The sequence below is a fragment of the Heteronotia binoei genome, chromosome 5 (genome assembly GCF_032191835.1).
Source record: "Heteronotia binoei isolate CCM8104 ecotype False Entrance Well chromosome 5, APGP_CSIRO_Hbin_v1, whole genome shotgun sequence".
Taxonomy (NCBI): domain Eukaryota; kingdom Metazoa; phylum Chordata; class Lepidosauria; order Squamata; family Gekkonidae; genus Heteronotia; species Heteronotia binoei.
In genome coordinates this window covers 172,630,744-172,651,753 of record NC_083227.1, presented here as the reverse complement: position 1 = coordinate 172,651,753, position 21,010 = coordinate 172,630,744, and the positions used below count along the sequence as shown (strand labels likewise).

The 21,010-nt window shown below is 42.1% G+C and overlaps 1 protein-coding gene across 1 annotated transcript in view; it reads right to left on the bottom strand.

The window, feature by feature from the left end:
* Positions 1-21,010, bottom strand: part of DNAH9 (dynein axonemal heavy chain 9) — a 636,923-nt gene that overhangs the window by 376,413 nt on the left and 239,500 nt on the right. Inside the window, exons 38-42 of the mRNA XM_060238867.1 lie at positions 14,558-14,731; positions 11,784-11,991; positions 6,271-6,436; positions 4,227-4,329; positions 3,368-3,607 (exon numbers count right to left, since the gene is read on the bottom strand). Coding sequence (XP_060094850.1) covers positions 3,368-3,607; positions 4,227-4,329; positions 6,271-6,436; positions 11,784-11,991; positions 14,558-14,731 — 891 coding nt within the window. The remainder of the gene's footprint in view (positions 1-3,367; positions 3,608-4,226; positions 4,330-6,270; positions 6,437-11,783; positions 11,992-14,557; positions 14,732-21,010) is intronic.

Here is a 21,010-nt window from a genome sequence, read left to right as displayed (position 1 = left end):
GAACCGCCCGTGGGCAGTTCAAGCTTTTTCAAGAGCCTGAATGAATGCAATTCTCATTAACATCATTGTTTCTTAAGATAAATTTAAGAACATACCAAAAATAATACTTACAAATTCTAATAAGGGTAACTCTCCCTCCACTGCATGTTACAAATCTCAAGGCAGGCACATGCTCAAAAACAACTAGGTGAGCGCTGCCATAAGATCGTGCTAACCAGGTGCAAGCAATAACTTTAGAAGGGAGGTAGGACTAAATTTTCAACTTCCTGTTTCCGTTGGGAGTCACCCTCAACTCAGTTCGGCAACTCCTGCAAACAGTAGGAACCTTCCTTCTAATGCAAAAAATATAACTGATATAACCATTAGAACTAGAATAAGGCAACGAAAACAGGACAGAAATAGATAGCATAGTTAAAAAACAGGGTAACAGTATTTACACTTTCTTGAGAACCTATAACTTGAGTTTTTCTCTCTGTTTCTGCTTAATATAAATATTTTTAGATATCTGATGCACGTCGATGGCAAGAATTAAACTTCTCAGTGGGAGTTTATTAGAAAACATGGGCTTTGGCCCAAATTTTCTTCGGGCTTTTAAAAATCCTTTCTCAAGAGTAAGGGTAAATGGTTGTAATTCCTCCGCTTTCCATCCAGCGAGAGGAACAAGACAAGGTTGCCCATTACTTCCTTTAGTGTTTGCTTTAGCTAAAGAACCGCTAGCTGAAAAACTCAGAAGAAATATGGTCTTTTCTGGAATTACAGCAGGGGGGATTGAACATAAAATCAGTCTATATGCAGATGATATTTCCTTATATATCTCTGATCCTTGTAGATTTCTGCAGGAGATTCAAAGAGTTCTGGATAATTTTGGTAAAGTTTCTGGTCTGCATGCCAATCTCTCTAAATCTGAAATCTATCCTATTTTTTATCTTCTGAGATAACTTCTTCTACCAAGCATTCCTATTCTTACTCTTGGTGCACACATACCTGGCGACATTTAGGGGTTCACATTCCTTTTAATTTGACTGATATTTTCAAACACAATAAATTGTATTTGACTTTAGTTAATCTACTGAAAGAATGGAATTTGCTACATCTCTCTTTGCCAGATCGTATTCATCTAATAAAATGCTTCATTTTCCCAAAAATTTTATTTCTTTTTCGTGCTCTACCAATCCTTATTCCAATGGTTGCTTTCAATAAATGGCAGAGCTTACTCACCAAATTTATTTGGTCTTATAAGAAGTCACGCTTAAACCAACGGATAGTATACAGATCATCTTACTTGGGTGGCTTGGACTTGCTGAATCTGAGAGTGTATTATTAGGCTTCCATTACTGCTAACATTGTTCGTATTTTGAATTTGGACTTCATGACAGAATGGATGCTATTAGAGCAGTCTTTGGTTGCTCCCCTTGGCTTAAAAGAAATTTTTTGGTTAACTTCAAAGTTTAGACCTAAGCTTGCATGAAATAATATTTTCTTGCGTGTAATGCTTCAGACCTGGGATAGAAATAAAAGGCTTCTTGCCTTGGAAATTTCTCTGTATGCAACATATACGAATCAACCCTGGTTTGGTCTGGAAAACGTTCCAGGAGTATTTGATGATAGGATAAAAGTAGGTATTTCACGCCCAATAGATCTATTATATAACGGATCAATAAGAGATAAGAGTTTTTTGAAGACCTTATGGGTATTTCAGTTCCTTGGTTTAGATACTTACAACTTAAAAATTTGATTGAACATCTCTCAGAAATTGGTGTTTTGGCCAGATCGTGATCCACTTTTGAACAACTATTAGCTCTGCCTTCCTCCTGTATAAAAGGTCTTCTTTCTAAATTATATAAAATCTTAATTTTGTCAGACTGTGGGCAGCCTCTTGGCTTTCAATTACCCTGGAATGAAGACCTCCTTAAAGACATCCCTCCTTCTTCATGGTTGAAAATCTGGAGCTCTTATGTCAACTCCAATTCTATCTTTAACATTCAGCTTCAGTTCTTTAAAACTATGTCGAGATGGTACCTTTCCGCCAGTCAGCTACATCAAATAAACCAGCATATTAGTCCACTTCATTGGAAAAACTGTGGGTCTCTGGGAACATTTCTGCATTGCTGGTGGAAGTGTCCAGTTATTTCTCAATTCTGGAATGATATCACTCAACAAATCTCCAAAATCACTTCACAGTCATTTTCAATGACGCCGGAATTAATGCTCCTAAATTGGTGGGATGATTCTTCTCATACAGTCTCGCACAAGGAGTTGACCATCATATTTATAGTGGCAGCAAGAATTATTATTGCTTCAGTATGGAAACCTCCCTTGCCTCCTTCATTAAGAGTCTGGTATGATAAAGTTTGGGATCAATTTATCATGCATAAAATTGTGACCTTTGTGAACCACAACTTTTTTCGAATTCAGAAAGTACTCATGTCAAGTTTAGATCTACCTGGGCCCTGATTTTAAATTTTATGTCTGAACAATGTATTCTTCCATCCAACTGCACTTATCATTCTTGGCTTCATTTTTAGTTTTCTAAGGTCTGAGAGGTGCATGTCTGGGTATATTATTTGGTTTGCTCGTATTTAGTTATTATTTCTCTGTTCATGCTATTTTATGCAGCATTTCTTTGGACTGTTTTTTGCAATAAGTAAGTTTTATTCAATGCTATTGAATGATATAATTTTATGCTCTTCATATGCATTTGTAAGTCAAAGATCTTTGTTTTTAATAAAGATTTATTTATTTTTAAAAAACAGCCTTGATATTCAAAGACATTCAACAATGAGCCACTTGATTTCCTGAGTTGGATTAAAAGGGGTGTAAAAAAACCACTACTCCAGACATGTCTCCATTCACATCAACATTAGAAATTAAAAGGAGTTTCTGCCTAACACTGAATGAAGTTATAATCACAAACCAATCTTAGTCTTATCTTATATATATATTTGGCCGCTGTGTGACACAGAATGTTGGACTGGATGGGCCATTGGCCTGATCTAACATGGCTTCTCTTATGTTCTTATGTTCTTATGTTCCTGCCAGCATGAAAACAAGAGGCACTTAATATAAGTAGGTGGAAAGACAATCAGAACTTAGGGCTTCTTGTGAGACAACCCATTTATTGTTGTTTATTTCTAAATGTGCTCATGAATGACATGAGAACTGCACAGGTAACAAGGTAGCTCTCAGCTATTTCCCAGTGGATTCTGCCATTTTCCTTTCATGCTATGTCATGCCATGGTATGACACTTCAAGTAAATAATATTGTAAACCCAGTATCTTTCCCTTTATTTTCAAAACTTGATGTAGTTAGGGGGAACAGCCACCAACAGGAAGAAACAATGAGCACCTGAATGGAAAAGATACTTACTTGGAAGACATTGGAGAAATCCCTTAGGTTGAAATTGTAATGAAATTTGACAGCTGTTGGCAGGAAAGTTGCAGCCACTTTCAAATGAAAGGCAAGTGCCAGATTTATTAACTGCTGTGATGACTTCTGTAAAGCCCCAGGGAAGTTCCCCCTCTTCAGGTGCTGTGTTAGGATGGTGCTGTAAATGGTGGATAGAGCATCTGACCCAGGAAACGAAAGGGCAAACACACTGAAGTGGCGCTGCAAGAAAGAAAGCAAACACAAGCTGCATCCCAGTTGTATGTGACAAATACAAGATAAGCTTGGGTGACATCTCTTCCACTGGTGCCTCTATTCCTCTAGCTTAAAAACATAACAAATGACACAGTTGTCTGTTTTAGGTTATTCCAACACATACACCCTTTCTGTTCATATTCTGTCTTCTGTTTCCTTTTTTGTAGCAAATTCTGTGTTGATTCTCTACCAAAATTTTCAACTTTGTAAAGTGGTTCATGTAGACACAGTCTACATCAGTTTGCCTCTGTAATGTACTGAGAACCGAGATGGTTTGAAGGCAACATAGTTTATTCAGTAGCACATTACAAGAGAGGGAACACGCGGGCTGGGTCCCACTTATATACAGTACCCGGAACAACACCCCCCCCCCGACCAGGCCAATCCTGGTCGGTCAAACTTCCCGCCACAGATCTTGATGGGCGGGGTGAATGGCGAGCTCCATCCAAGGACCCAGGGGGTCGCCTTTAGTAGCGATCGCCATGCAGCCGGGTAACTTATGTTCAATACATAACAGCCTCACATTATTAATCCTTCCAAGGACTGAATGAAAAATGCTTCTCCTAGATAGGTGAACAAGCAATACCTGCAAGCGTGGGTTGATAGTGAAGCTGCCTGCTGTGGGATTCATGCATGACACGTACTGCACATTCATGATTTCCTTCAGGGACAGCTTGTTTCTGTCATACCTTCGCCAGAAGAAGAATAAAAAAGAATGCGTCATCCTAATCACAGCCTATTAGTGACAAACAAATGGCACTGTGCCTGATGGACATTGCCAAATCTCAAGGAAAGGAAAGGTCCCCTGTGCAAGCACCAGTCGTTTCCAACTCTGGGGTGACGTTGCTTTCACAACATTTTCACGGCAGACTTTTTACGGGGTGGTTTGCCATTGCCTTCCCCAGTCATCTACACCAGGAGTAGCCAATGGTAGCTCTCCAGATGTTTTTTGCCTGCAACTCCCATCAGCCCCAGCCAGCATGGCCAATGGCTGGGGCTGATGGGAGTTGTAGGCAAAAAACATCTGGAGAGCTACCGTTGGCCACTCATGTGACCGACCTCGGAAGGATGGAAGGCTGAGTCAACCTCGAGCCGGCTACCTGAAAACCCATTTTCTGCTGGAGATCGAACTCAGGTCATGAGCAGAGCTTAGGACTGCAGTACTGCAGCTTTAACACTCTTGGGTCTTGGACACCTACTGCATCCCAGGTGTTTTCAATTAACATTCTAGCACAGGCTATGCAATTTCAAGGATAAGTTTAGAATTCACATATGTTTGGGTAATGTCTTGCACACCATGGACTTGCTGTAAGCTAGAGGCTCATACTTCCATTACAAGTATTTATACCTAATGCTTTGGGATCTTGGTGCAGCACTGCTTGAGTCACCATGGTCAATTGATGGTCATGCTTAAATTGTATACATGCACTTAAAATGCTATTAACTGCACACTGCTCCATGGGGGCAACAGCAAAGGAACAGAGACCTTGTTCTGCTTCCCATTGCTTTCCTTCTGATAAATGAGGTAAAATCAGTGGCAACTAGTGTGAAAAGTTTAACTAGCCCAGTGATGAAGTGGTTGTATTTCTTGTTTGTTTGTCTAATCTTGATAAAGAGGTAATAAGCAGACCATTTGTTGCTCCATTTTTCACAGTGCTTGAAAGATTTCATGCTTATGCAGTTCCTTATAAAGTAAAACCGCATACGCTGCTCACCTATATGAGATCTGTGTAAAACTCAACACCAGTCCATTACTGACCAATATTATCATTGTGCTGTTGTGGGGAGGGGAGGGAAGATAAACTTTCTCAAAGGGCCAATATCTGCAGGATAAAGCAAATCACTTTTTAAAAAGACCCCCAGCAGGTATGCTTCTGGAGCTATGCTGTAGGGACTCCTGTATGCAACTCTACAACATTGAAGCTTATTTAGGTTAATTTATTTATATATTTGATTTATGGGTTGCCTATTCCCTACAATATAAGGCTCTGGGTAATGTACAACCATTTAAAACAGAATTAAAAGCAAAAAACAAACAAACAAACCCTTCAAGTTCCCTATAACAGGGCTGGGTGTAAGCAGACTTGTAGTCAAGAGGAAATCTAACAAGGAAGTGCGTCTCAAGGCAACTAGAGACAGGGCCTTTTCCACAATGGCCCCTATGTGGTGGAACCAGCTACCGGAAGAGGTGAGGGCCCTGCGGGACCTTGCTCAGTTCCGCAGGGCCTGTAAGACAACCCTCTTCCGGTTAGCCTATGCCTGATTAGATAATGTAGCTACCAGATCTTTGTGTTTATACTGTATAGTTTAATGTTTAATTTTAAGGTTTTTAGGTTTTAATTGTCTGATTTTAGAGGTAATAACTTGCTCTGATTTTACTGTTTTATTGTTGTTGTAAGCCGCCCTGAGCCACTTGTGGGAAGGGCGGGATAGAAGTCACCAAATAAATAAATAAATAAATAACAAAGAAACAAATCTTAGCCAGAAAGGTGCTGAAGTACCACCAGATTAAGTGTTTTACATTCTATCATATTTCCAGTGGGGCATGAAGAACTAGATGGTGGGTGGTCCTATAGTGGTGGATTAAGTGCACCAGGTTTTCTCATGGGCTCCTGAAATGAGAGGCTCACCAGTGCCCATAGTCCAGATGCTGACGTATCAACGTGTGAGGCTGAACTGTCCCGTAACTGTCTACTTCCGGCATATTCATGTCATCAATGAAGTAGATGAGTTTCTTGGTGCCAGGTGGGCCATAATTCCTTCCAGCCTTCTTATCTAGAGGCTTCTCAAGAACAGCTGAGAGAAACAAAGGCATTAGAAGTCACAGTCTTCATTCCACTGTTACAAGGCTGGTAACTTAGGCAACTTCATACTGTAAGAGAGCTAGAAACAAGCTGACACTTGTGATGGAGTAACCACATCCATAACGAGTCAGGTGAGAAGTGATAACTATACGTCAGTCATTAACCATCACTACGGAAATACAAGAATTAAAACAAGAGAAAAACTAATCAGAAGGTTATGGTTGCTGAAGAGTTTTAGCAGTTACCATTGAGAAAAACTAATGTTAGCAATATTTAAATGTTGAATGGGATGTGGCTCAGAGGCTGAAACTGGAAGACACTTGACAACAAGAATGCATCAGCCAAACTGGAACTTTAGAAGAGGAGGCAGTAAAGATAAGAAAAATATAGAGGGAAAAGAAAAAAGATAAAAAGGGAAGGTATATAATAGTTCTGATGACAATGGTTTAAAGATGCCACGTACAGAATGCAGAGGACTTGACTTTCCCCTTCTGATACTTCAGCAATCCCTGGATTGGGAGTCAGGATTTTTGTGAACAGCCAGGCAACAAGGAGGGGGCAGAGAATGTTTCAACCTTCATGCACCTTCATTATGCTTGGATCAGAAAAGGAAGGATTTCCATTGGCAGCCAGAATATGCTTACAGAAGGCGATCTGACATTAGTTATCAAACAACAATTACATACAAGAATTGTTCCTCCACGGAGAGCTGTGTACCAGAAACCTAAACAAGTGTAGTTGCAGGAGGTAAGGACTAAGTACATGTGTTTGTTTGGGGAAGAGCAGGGCAAGTGCCAAGTTTTTTGGTGCCCTAGGCAAAGCTACCCATTTGTGCCCCTCCCCCCCCCCAACAAAGTATTTCTGAAAGGACCCCTCTTGCTTTGCTTGCTCCTTATTTCTTTCTGCCCTTCATTTGCAGAACTGAGCTCCAGATGTTTGGGGGTTTTTTATCACCCATAGTTCCCTGGAGAAATGAATATTTATATATCAAAGATTTCAGATTTTCACGGCTGGTAACATCATTAGGGTTTGTAGAATCTTTCGGGCTCAAGTGCCGTGTTCTACTGGAGAAAGTTTTCCTTCCAGACGTTTCATTTTGAGAAACGTCTGGAAGGAAAACTTTCTCCAGTAGAACACGGCACTTGAGCCAGAAAGATTCTACAAACCCTAATAATATTTATATATGTTGAGGTATTTATATACGTTGCAAATTACAGTTTACTACTATGTTTTTGTTTGTTTTGTGCTCTCACGAACTTCCATAGGTACATTCCTTAGGCAATTAATGTTATTTATGTATTTACTAGTCTTATTCACCAACACATTTGCTCCCTAGAGATCTTCATACCCAAACAGTGAGCGCCTCATGTTCCTGCCAGTATACCCTCTCTCCTGTCAAGAGTGCCTCTTGCCATTTAGCCAGAACGCTACTTTCACTTCTCGCTTAGCCAACTCCTATCTCTGTGTAACAACTGAAGCATTCCTTCTGCCTGATCTCAGGGATGGCCAAGGCCGTCTCTGCCTCATATGTTCACACCTGCAAAGGGACTGAGAAAGAACCAGGGGGGAGGGACCACTTGCTTTGCGCCTTAGGTTTGAATGTATAATGGTTTTAATATAAGGTATAAGTAGAGGGCATTTGCCTGCCAAAGCCAGTTTTCACAAGAACCATCTTGACCCAAACCTGTCAGTTAAGTCAATAAAAGACTATTCTCTGAACGGCCTGGTGTTAATCACTATATTGTTGGGGACTTGACATCTCCATGGTATTTACACCAACATTCAAAATAAGGCAAGAAGCATTTGCTGATTTCATCCTATAACACAAGGGTGGCCAACGGTAGCTCTCCAGATGTTTTTTTGCCTACAACTCCCATCAGCCCCAGCCATTGGCCATGCTGGCTGGGGTTGATGGGAGTTGTAAGCAAAAAACATCTGGAGAGCTACCGGTGGCCACCCCTGCTATGACTCAATCACAGTATGACAAACAATAGGTATTAAAGCCGATCTCAAAGGAACAAACATGTAGAAGTTTGTTTGGTCTGCTGGAATCATATCACAGCCTACAACTGCTGTAAGGAAGGGAAGACTCACATCTTAAATATTATTTTCAAATCAGAACTCACCAATCCCAGCTCCACTACCACAATATCCTGCTAGCTTCTGGTCTAAATTTCATCTAGAGTAGATTTTGCCCATTCTCTAAACTAAAATGTAATGGAAATCGGGAGGGTAATGGAATGGTAGTGGGAACTGAAGCGTTTTGTGAGTGGTGCATGGAGGGGAAGCAGATATGTGACATCTCCAGGGAACTAAAATCAATAGCAGCAGCGATTTTGAGTGAAGTCATAGTAAAAATTGCATTTTGTTAATAAGTGATAAGTGAAATCCACTCATCTTTATAGCAACCTTACCAGCATGAGCTGTAAACTCTGAACAGAATTTCAGTGTAGAAGGAAGGGAGAGGGTTAATTGCAGCTCTTCCATTCTGATTATAATTTAGAAGTAGGGACCTGTGATACTCTCAGGGGTAATTCCTTTCCTCATTGTAATAACCACACACACACACCACTGCCAGCCTCCCTGGCCATCTTTGGAGCCTTCTGCTCCCCTCTGCCTTCCTCCTTCAAGCAGGAAGAGGTCCAAGGAGGAAGAGGCATGTGATGAGCCATTTCTGCAAGGGAAGCATCAGAAGACTGAATTGAGGTGCAGGTGTCTTTCAGTCCAGTGTTACCGCAGGCCTTTAAAAGCTTGATTGAGACAGAGGGAAGAGAAGGAAGAAAAGTGTCTCACAAATGCCTGCCTGGTCCTCCCGTCCAGAGGTCTTTGGCTGCCTTCCTTACCTTGGGTATTCCTCCACCACCACCCCGCCCCCCGGTCATCTTCCCCAGCACTCTGCACCCTCCCTGCATGTGAGGACTCGAGGCTTTCTGAACTAACCTACTGTGCCAGTTCTGTGTGGTCAGAGGCTTCCAGTCTGCCCACTTCTTTCCCACACCAGCCAGCTGGAGAAGGCAGCCCAGAATAGCATGCTGGAGTTGCTCTCTCAACTAGCGAGCCCATCAAGACTCCCCCTCCCCCATCAATGACTTTTGTGGCACAAGGCTGGTGTGGATCCCAACCGCTGGCCCCACCAAGCGTTCTCTCACCCCTGACAGTGGCAATGGCAGTGAACCCTACATGGCTCCCAGCTGCTGGGCTGCCAAGGCTTCTTCCCTCCCTGACAGTGAGCCCTCTGTGGCTCACCCCTGCCAGCTCCCACTGCCAAATTCTGCCATAGCTCCCAGTTGTTAGGGCTGCCAAAGCAACAGGAGCTCTGTGTGATGAAGGAGGAGGTGGTGGCTACAGGTGAGAGCCTAGCAGGTAGGTGAGTGGGCAGGCACCCCATTCCCCCTGAAGCTCTCCCCTCAGCAGCAATGGCAATAAGCCCTTCACAGAATGGCTTCTTCCGGGTTAACACTTCTCTTCCTCCTGAGTCTTCCAGCCAGCAGGAGGAGCCCACCCTGGCCAGCACCCCTGTGGCAAGGTGCTGCTCTAGGTAGCAGCCTACATTGCCTACTTGCTCTCGACAGCCCTTGGGAAGAGCTGCCACCATCACCCATTGCCACATAGGAGCTGGCAAGAATTTGAGGCACCAACCAAATTGCCCATTTACACCCACTCTCTGTTTCGTATTAATTAGCCAGTTTTTGATCCACAAGAGGACTTGTCCTTTTACCCCATGACTATTGAGCTTACTTAGGAGTCTATGATGAGGAACTTTATCAAAGGCTTTCTGGAAGTCAAAGTAAACAACATCTATTGGGTCCCCCTTGTCCACATGTTTGTTCACCCCCTCAAAGAACACTAATGTCAAGTGCCTTGCCATTTTTCCTGTTTGCTAGAGCGCTTTCACTTTCATCTCCTTGCTTCTGCTGCACCTATCTCCTTGTAAAAGTTATCAAAATTCCTTCACACTGGTCTAAGGGAAACCAAGGTCACTCCTCCAGATTAGGAGCACCTTTGAAATGGGCCTGGGAACAACTTGGGGGTAGGGATTGCTGCTTCCTGCTTTTCTTTAAAATTGTAATGATTTAAGTTAGATTTATATAAGGGGGCAGAAAGCCTGCCAAACTTCGCAAAGACTGTCCTGCCCACACATAGCTGTCATGAGTCAATAAACAACCATGAATGAAGTGGACTGTTTGTGATCTTTGAACTGCCGGGAACTTGACATATTGCAAAGACTCCTCATCCTTGGAGCGCCTTACAATGTTGACGATGTTGGACAAAGAAAAGGCTAAATCTCAGGACATACAGACTGATGCACCCCCACCAGAGGGGCCGAAGCTTGTACCCAGGTTTGTGACAACCAGAAGGAATGAGTGAGGCTCGAGAGGTTTTGTGGAATGGAAAGAGAGGGGATTAGTCACCAGATGTCCCCGCTCCTCGGTGCTACATGGTGCGTATCGGACCTGGGGATCTGCCGATGAAGCGGAGAGCTCTGCAAGGGCATCACTTGGCTGCCCCAGTGAGGGCCTGCCTAAGTGGCTATAAGAGAGCCTAATGACACATAGTCAACACTTGAGAAAGGAAATGCTCACCATGAATGATTACTTCATTCAGGAGGTGAGAATACTTGCCCATCAGCTACAAGATTTAGCTGTTCAGCTAGCTGGGGCACCTCCCAGCAACTGGCAATTCCCCCCTCCCCTCCTGCACTGGACAGAGGGATACCTCTGCTGCCGCCAGACAGCAGAGGATTGCCAGCTCAGCCAATCCAGTCCACCATTCCACCCACCGCCCCACTGGAGCCACAAATCATCCAGGGGGGCCCAAAAGTACACAAGGCACAGTTTGATGGGAACTCCTCCAATCTGGGCTATTTTCTGATGCAAATCAGGGGCTATTTTCGAGTTTGGGCTGACAACTTCCCAACAGAGGAGGCCATGGTGATCTATATTGGAGGGAGCCTGGAGGGAGCGGCAGCAGATTGGTATGTCACCCTCTACAAGTCATGATTGCCCACCCAAGATATGGTGCAGGACCTGCTATGTGACCATTACAGGAAACTAATGCTATCTCAGCTCTCCACAACCTTCGGCAAGGGATGAGGTCTATCCAGGACTATACATAAGAATTTCGGCTCCTGAATAGCAAGGTACATCATTGGGATGTGGGGACAAAGGTCGAGCAGTACAAGCGGGGCCTCAACTCATAAATCTCTATTGATCCCTTTTGATTTAGGGTATATGTTTGAATATATTTAGTGCAATTTAATCCCTGAATTCATGGATCCACACTTTAGCAACTGTCTTTCAAGTTTAGTCTCATCCCTGACATTTAGCCTGCTGATTTACCTTGTAGCATGGCAGATGTGGTGTAGTAATTAAAAGGAACATTCTTCACCATGTATTCCTCAGAATCCAGAAAGGACAGCTTATCTCCTACAATCACAGACTTCCCTGTTCCTGCATTTCCCACCAGCATGATTGGTCTGCATGTCTCCAAGAGAAGATCCATGAAGTAACGAACCCGGATGGTTTCGCTGGTGTGTACCAAGCATGCCTGAGCAGAGAATTAGGGAAATTAATAATGATCTCTGTACTACTCCTATGCAATTAAGCATGGGCAAGCAAAAAATAGTTGGTGGGGGCACTGAGTGACATCAGGTCAAGCTCTACTTTCCTCCAAGCTGACAAAAATGAGGATGCTGAACACAGCTGGTATTTAGCAGGGTATCGACGCTCTTCCAGTGTGTGCATGTTTCAAACTGCATGCAATATATGAAATCAGAGATACTAATCTTTGTAATATGGGAACAGCTTAAGTTCACTAATAGGCTCATGAAAAGACAAGGTGGTCTAGAAGCCCAGGCATCAATTCATTGATTGGATTAGACAACAGCAAATACTTTCCTAGGCAAAGCTGAATGATGTGCAAATCCTCTCCAAAATGTTCTGGGACAAGAAATGCTAAGTTGCAGAGCTCTTTGAAACACCTCCACTATGCTTTTGCCTCACTGAATTGCACCAGTAGCATTTGTCTACAGTTAATGTTGAGCCTCAGTTCAAACTTGGAACTGCAGCAGGGCCCTATGAGTTATCCATGCACCATACCCTGTTCTGGAACAAGAAGATCTTGCTGTGAGTAATGTAGGTTATGCACATACTACCTTTGCCCAGGAATTTGTGGAAAGCAATGAATATTTTGCTCATGTGACCTCATTTTGAGACTTTAATAACCCCAATAATAAAGCCAGGCAAAGTATATCCAATAACATCAAAATAAATGCTTGTTTCGCTAGTATCTCTCATGAATGTCCTGGTCCAGCAAAAAAATGACAGCAAAGTTTTGTTGTAGGATGCAAAAAAATGCGGCTGGCAGGAAACAGAACTAAGCAGAACAGAAAATCTAGAGGAATACATTTAATGGGAGCAGCATTTTTTAAAACAAATTAACAACTTTATCCTGCACTGAGCCTTCCTAGGATTTCTTGTACAACATTAGGTGCATTTTTTTCAGCAAATGTGTATATAAGATATTATTAATCCCTTAAAAAGTAAAGAACGATACAGTTCTGTTTTCTGCCATAACAACATTAGGATACTCTTTATAGAAGGCACCAGACTCAACCATTATGGGCTTCTGCACATCAGTAGGTAAAGAGATCAATGCACACACTCATCTTACTCATTGAAACCAAAACCTATTTCAGCTAATGCCAGATGAAAGAGAAGGGGTGGTCAAACTTGCTTAACATAAGAGTCACATAGAATAAATGTCAGATGTTTGAGAGCTGCAAGACATGAACAAATATTACACACATGTCTTTATTATGTGTGAAAGAGCTGCAAATGGCTCCCAAGCCACAGTTTGGCCACCCCTGTGCCAGAGGATGGGATCTGCGGATTCTTTTTGCCAAGCAGACTTTGCCTCCCATTGCCAAAAGTCTTGTTAAAGCTGCTACGTTTCCATCAAAAGGAAATAAATAGATGTGATAATTCAGACTTGCCAATCCTAAATGTCCAAACTTTAGAAAAGATGCTTCACTTAACACAAAAATTGTCATTAAAAACCAAATATCCGATTTAATTAGGGTGCTTATTATTTCCAGTCCAAAACCCTGATTGTCAGAATGTTCCAAATTCTCCCTGCCTCACTCCAAATAGAACCAGTGTTTGGACTGGGCACCACTCTGTCTTCTTCTGGGGACACTCTCTGGAGCGTGGTGATGTGTCATTTAAAGAGGTCCAAAGATAATTTTGGGGTGCAGCAAGTCCCCAGTGTCAGTCCTGGGGGAACTGCACTTTGGAGCACCTGGCATCACTCTTTGGACCAGAAAACAGCATATATCGTCTTGAAGGAGAGAGCTTGCTGAAGGTGGAGGTGTATGATGTGTGGCACTCCAAGCCTTATTTTGCATCATGGAATTGTTCCAGCTATTTATTCAAATCTTGGAGTGCCTCTGTGAGGCACTCCAAATAGAAGTTCCTGGTACTGGAACCCATGTTGTGACCAGGCACTACTATATGTCTTCTTGCAGGGGATGGTGATTTGTCATTTGGAGTGGTCCAAAGATTATTTTGGGTTACAGCCTGGCCCCAGTTTCTGCCTGTGCAATTGTCCTGGGGCACCCTGCTTTGGAACAGCTGGCATGAGAACTGCTCTTTGGACCAAGAAATGACACATGTCCCCTAGAAGGGAAGAGTCCCCTGAATGTGTGGGTGTATGATAGATGGTGATTTTATTTTGTGTTTCAGACCTTATTTTGTGTTTCAGAGCTTTCAAACAGTCCTCAGTGTTTTTTGGTTGAATTTATGAATAAACTGTGAATAAGGAATGAATAAGGAACTGGGAATAAGGAACCAACTTCAGCCTCCTTGTGCAGCAAAATAATAATGGGGAAACAGAGAAGTGGGGAACAGCAGAAGCATAGATGACTAGAGTTCAGGAAGGCTGCATGTCCCTTCTAAACAATTACTTACAAAGCTGCTATAGGAGGGGAAACATTAGGATTATTCATATAATACATTTGCTATCACAGAATGCAAATTAACAGAGAAAATATGTTCACAAATGTCTACCTGATATTTTTGTTTGTTTTATGTACAGATATAAGGCAGTCGCTTACCTGTAGTGGCATTTCTGGATCAAATTCAAATTTGGGGATCAGCCTGGACCATGGCTCAAATTTCTTTGTTTCTGGGTCAATGTAAAAGTCAAAGACAGTTCCTTGGGAAGGAAACTTGATCGTCTTGAACTCCATCACCCACCATTTACTGAACTCAACTCTGTAATCTACAAGCTGCCAAATGAAATGTTAAGAAAATGGGTTAATAAACAGACAATGGTGTAAACTGGCTAATTATCTCTCACTGAAGTCCCATTCCTAAATGGCAAGAAATTATTTGCTCAGGGTTTCACCACCAATACCCTAATCCAAGTCCTCATATTGACTGTTCCACAGGAAACATTTTTCTTTCATAAAGTGTTTCCCAGTGTTATCTTAGGATGCTTATGTCACTAAACAAATAATTATCTATCATGGGAACAGGCTGGTGCAAGATCTATCAGATATCATATCTATCGTACATACAATCGATCAGCTAAAGAAAGCAGGAGGCTCCCATGATGCTATGCAAAGTCTTTTTTTTTAATTAAATTTTTATTCCAACAGCATTACATTTAAAAATCAAACAGAAAACCAATGGAAACATAAATAGATACATTGCTATATCTAATCTAATACAATCCTTCAAAGTCTGATCTTCATTGCGTGTTACATAAAACTAACCAATGTTAAACAATTGGTTGCATAATATACATAAGCAACAGGATTATCAAAAATAGATTAACTTTCTATAATATTGATTCTGTGGAATGATGCCATTTTAAGAAAGAAAAGTAAGTAAGGGGTACCAAAGACACTACATGTCTTTCATATTGGTCAAAAGATATATTGTATGAATTATAAGCAATTTTGCATAATATGAACATTTCCCACAGTCTTTGATACCAGGCTTCTAATGTGAGTGGGTGTTTATCTACCCAGTGTGAGGCTATGACTAGCCGTGCCATGGCTATTAAGATATGAATTAATTCTGATGTACTGAATAGATGTTGGAAATGTAGAAAACACGAAGGTTCTTTCTTTCACATGTGGTGGACTTGCGAAAAAGCGAAAGAATTTTGGAAGATAATACAACAAGAAATCTCCAAAATTTTGGGTTATGACTTTAAGAAAACTGCAGAGACTTTTTTGCTTGGATTACAATTAGAAAAATTTCCAAAGGAAGACAGGACTTTAATTTGGTACTTGCTCTCAGCTGCTAGGACATTGTATGCGCAACTGTGGAAACAGGGAAAAATACCAGAGAAATGGGATTGGATTGTGAAAGTTTTATCATGGAGTGAGATGGACAAATTAACTAAAACTTTAAGAGACTATGATTTAGATATATTCAAAAAGGAGTGGAAGAAATTTAAAGGATATATGGAGAAAGAGTGGAATGTAAAAAGACATTGGACAATTTTTTAGTATTAATGAGAAAAGAAAAATATTGAACTTTGATTGGTTAGCGGTATCTTTATAATTGAATTTAAATTTATAACTTCGGGGAAGTCAAATATTGGAGGGAGGGGGGTTGAAATATCATATGGGTTAGTATAGAAAAGAGACAATTAAATATTGTAACCATATGTTATTAATAAATTGTTAAAACACAAATTCTGATGTACTGAAACTTAACCTTTGGTCTTGCCAATTATGAAGTTAAAAAATGTCAGGTTCCAGTGCTAAGGTTGTATGAGTAATTCTGCTATTATATGCAAAGTCTCCATCAGTCCCTCCTGTCTTCCAAGTCATTGTCATGTATTTTGACCCTAAGACGGCCAGCAGGACTTTCATGGAGTAATAGACCAGCAAGGGACATCCAAGGTAATCTAGTCCAACCCCCTGCACAATGCAGGAAATTCACAAATACCTTCCCAACACACATACATTCCCAGTGACTTCTGCTCCATGCTCAGAAGATGGCAAAAAAACCTTCAGGATCCCTTGCCAAACTGGCCTGGAGAAAAATTGCTGACTGACCCCAAAGTGGCAATCAGCATTTCCCTGCGTGTGTAAGAAAGAGCCACAAGAACTAACCATTTGCTTTTTTAGCCATCGCATCACACTGCTGACTCATGTTCAGTGTACAGTCCACCAAGACTCCGAGATCCCTTTCACACATACTACTGCCGAGGCAAGTCTTCCCTATTCTATAATGATGCATTTGGTTTTCCTACCTAAATGCAGAACTTTGTATTCATCCCTGTTTAAAGTCATTTTGTTTGTTTTAGCCCAGTTCTCCAGCCTATCAAGATCATCCTGTATTCTGTCTCTGTCTTCTATTGTATTTGTGACCCCTCCCAATTTAGTATCATCTGCAAATTTTATCATTATTCCCTCTATTCCTTCATCCAAATCATCTAAGCCTTCTAAGTAAGCTCAATAGTAATGGGGTAAAAGGACAAGTCCTCTTGTGGATCAAAAACTGGCTAATAAATACGAAACAGAGAGTGGTTATAAATGGGCAATTTTCACAGTGGAGGGTGTTAAGCAGTGGGATACCGCTGGGCTCAGTACTGGGTCGATGCTTTTTAACCTGTTCATGAATTATTTGGAGTTGGAAATATTCAGGGAAGTGGCTAAGTTTGCAGATGAGACTAAACTGTTCAGGATGGTGAGAACTAGGGATGTGCATTCGGTTCGGCCGAACCATATATACACCACTGATTCGGCTGTATACGGAATCGGCTGTAGCCGATTCCCATTGAGGCCAATTATGTGGCAGCCGAATACGGCTCGCCGTATACTGCTGAAGAGCTATTCGGAAGTATACGGCTGTCAATGGAAAAGGCGGGAAAGTAGCTTCTGCAGCCTCAGGGGAGCTGCTTGCCTACTTTCCCGCCTTTAGTAGCCTCTTCCTGCCTCTCCCATAGCCTCCCTGGGATCAGGGAGGGGGGGAGGGGGAAGAGGAGCCCCAGCAGCCAATCCAAAGCATGCATTTGCAAAATGCATTGCAAATGCATGCTTTGCAGGGCTGTTGTATAGCTGATGGCCCAGCCATCAGCTACATTGTTGTTATTTTGATCTTTTGCTTACTTGGGTATCCAAGTAAGCACTGTTGTCTGGCCAATCAGAGAGCAGTGCTATTTTTTGAAATTGCTCTCTGTAGGGCCAGAGAACCTTTTTAAGGAGTCTTCCTGGCTGGACTCCTCCATTGCTGCTGTGTTGGTGTATGTGGGTTGGTGTGAGAGATTGTGCTGCTGCTGGCTGGCCCTTGGCTTCAGCTGCTGCCTGCTGCTCGCTCACTCAGCCTTACCAGACTTCCCTGGAGTAGAGAAGACAAGGTAAGACAGTTTTGGGGTTCTTGTTTTAGTTTTTGTTGGTAAAAGGACTAGAGTCCCTTTACTTGTCCAGATTTGGGTGGGTGAGTACTGGGTGGGTAGCGTATTTTGGGTTGGGGTTAGGTTCTGCTGGGGGTGGGGGCCTGGGGTGGGGGGTTGCTAAGTTGCCCATATCTTAATTTAGTGAGAGGACTTTTAAAAGTGCAGTGTCCTTTTACTTCTCCTAATTTGGGTGGCTTGGATTTCTTGGGGTTAGGGTGAAGGGGGGTTTTTTGGGGGGGGTGGAGGGGAGAGTCCCCTGCAGGTCCCCTGCAAATTTGGGGGCTCTCCCTCAAACCCCCTCCCCTCCGGTGGCTTCAAATATACCCTATTTGCCATTGATTTCAATGGCCCATAGGGTATAATAGAGCCGTATATTCGGAAATAGCTGCGCATCTACCGTATATGCGGCAATTCCGAATGCGGTATTCAGGAGTATACGGGGATTCTGAATACCCCCCCCCCCATATACTTCTGAATCCGTGTAATACCGAATTTTTTTTTTTTTGCACATCCCTAGTGAGAACCAGAAAGGATTGTGAGGCACTTCAAAGGGATTTGTCAAGGATAGGCAAGTGGGCATCAATGTGGAAAATGAGGTTCAACATGGCCAAGTGCAAAGTAATGTGCATTGGGGCCAAAAATCCAAACTATAAATACACATTGAAAGAAAGTGAAAGAAACTGACCAAGAGAGAGATCCTGGAGTCACGGTAGATAACTCACTGAAAATGTTGAGACAGTGTGCAACTGCAATAAAAAAGACCAACACTATGCTGGGGATTATTAGGAAGGGACTTGAAAACAAATCAGCCAGTATCATAATGCCCATGTATAAATTGATGGTGTGGCCCCATTTGGAGTACTGTGTACAATTCTGGTCAACACACCTCAAAAAGGATATAGCATTGTGAAAAGTGCAGAAACGGGCAACTAGAAAAATTAAGGGGTTGGAACACTTTCCCTATGAAAAAAGGTTAAAGCACTTGGAGCTCTTTAGCTTGGAGAAATGACAACTGAGGGGTGACATGATAGAGGTTTACAAGATTATGCATGGGACAGAGAAGACAAAGAAAGAAGTACTTATTTCCCTTTCTCACAATACAAGAACTCATGGATAATCAATTAAATTGCTGAGCAGTCAGTTTAGAACAGATAAAAGGAAGTATTTTTTCACCCAAAGAGTGATTAACACATGGAATTCATTGCTATGGGAGGCGATGGCAGCTACATGCATAGACAGCTTCAAGAGGGGATTGGATAAACATATGGAGCAGAAGTCCATCAGTGGCTATTAGCCACAAGGTATAGATGGAATTCTCTGTTTGAGGCAAATGATGCTCTGTATTCTTGGTGCTTGAGGGGGGCAACAGTGGCAGGGCTTCTAGTATCCTGGCCAGTGTTTCCTCTAAGCTGAGTTAGTGTGAGCTAGCTGACAATTTTTAAGCCTCCAGCTCACACATTTTGTCTTAGTTCAGGTACAATGGCCCCAGTAGCTCACAACTTTTAATACCAGTAGCTCATTAAGTAGAATTTTTCCTCATAAGACTCTACAGCTTACAGGGAGTATTGGTCCTGGCCCCTCTGGTGGACTTTCTGATGGCACCTGGGTTGCTGGGTTTTTTGCCACTCTTTGACAGAGAGTTGGACTGGATGGGCCATTTTCCTCATTCTACATGTCTTCTCTTATGCTTTTATGTTCTTTTTAAATAAGATGTTGAACAAAACAGGTCCCAGGACAGATCTTTGAGGCATTCCACTCCAAGAGGATGTGGAACCATAACTTTGGATGATATCTGACAACCAGTTACACCTCCACCTAACAGTAACAGGATCCAAACCACATTTTACCAATTTGTCAACAAGAATACTATGTGGAACCTTATGAAAAGCCTTACTGAAATCAAAATAAACTATGTTGACAGCATTCCACTGATCCAGCAAGGTAGTAACTTTCTCAAAAAAAGGAGATCAGGATAGTCTGATATGATTTGTTCTTGAGAAACCCATACTGGCTCTTAATAAACACAGATTTTTTTCTGAATGCTCGAGAACTGACTGTTTAATTATTTGTTTCAAAACTTTTCCAGGTATAGCTGTTAAGCTGATGGGTTGTAATTACCTGGGTCCTCCATTTTCTCCTTCTTGAAGATGGGGACATTTACCTGTCTCCAGTCTTCTGGCACCTCACCTTTTCTCCAAGAATTCTCAAAAATAATGGCCAGAGGCTCAGAAATTATGTCCACAAGTTCTTTTAGTACCCTTGGGTGCAGTTCACCTGGCCTGAGGACTTAGTTTCATTTAAAGAAACTAGGTGTTTATGTACTACTCTCTATGCTAATCCTAGGCTGCAACTCCGTTCCCTCAACATGTGTTCTGTTTTGCCATATTGAGTACCATTTTCTGCACAAGAGAAGATTGAGGAAAAGTAGGAATTAAGCAGTCCTGCCATTTCTTCATCACCTGTAACAATTTGACTTTCCTGTCCCTGCAGGGGGCATACCATATCCTTGCTCATTTTCTTACTTTGGAAATAAGAAAAGAACCTTTTTGTTGTTGTTTTTAGCTTCTCACTAGCCTAAACTCATACTGAGCTTTAGCTTTCCTAATTCTCTCCAGTTATTTGTTTATATTATCCTTGGTTATAAGACCATCCTTCAATTGCTGTGCCATCCTAAGCAGAGCTACACCATTTGACGTTTATTGATGTCACAGGGCTTAGGAGGGCACATTTGATTTACATTTTCTGAGTTATCAACTCTGTCAGTTTCCAAGCTTCCGGGGTGGGGGTGGGGACTGACCAGAAGCTGCAGGACTGACCTGCAGTTTCTGATCAATTTCACTCCCAGAAAGCTTGGAAACAGTGTCAGCTCTGCTCTCCCTAACCCCTGCGTTTCTGTTCAGTTTCCAGTGAAACTGACCAGAAGTGCAGGAGCTCAGGGAGAGCAGAGCTGACAATTCTAGTCAGTTTCACTAGAAGCGGACCAGAAGCAAAGGGGCTGGGTAATCATGCCAGTGCCAAGCTGTTTGGAAATATGAAGTAAACATGAACGAAACAACATGCCAAGAAAAAAAGGTCGGGACTTCTGGTCTTGACATCTCAGCATTAGCAGTAGCCCTGGACTTGCTCCCAGCGGCTGCTCATAAACCTG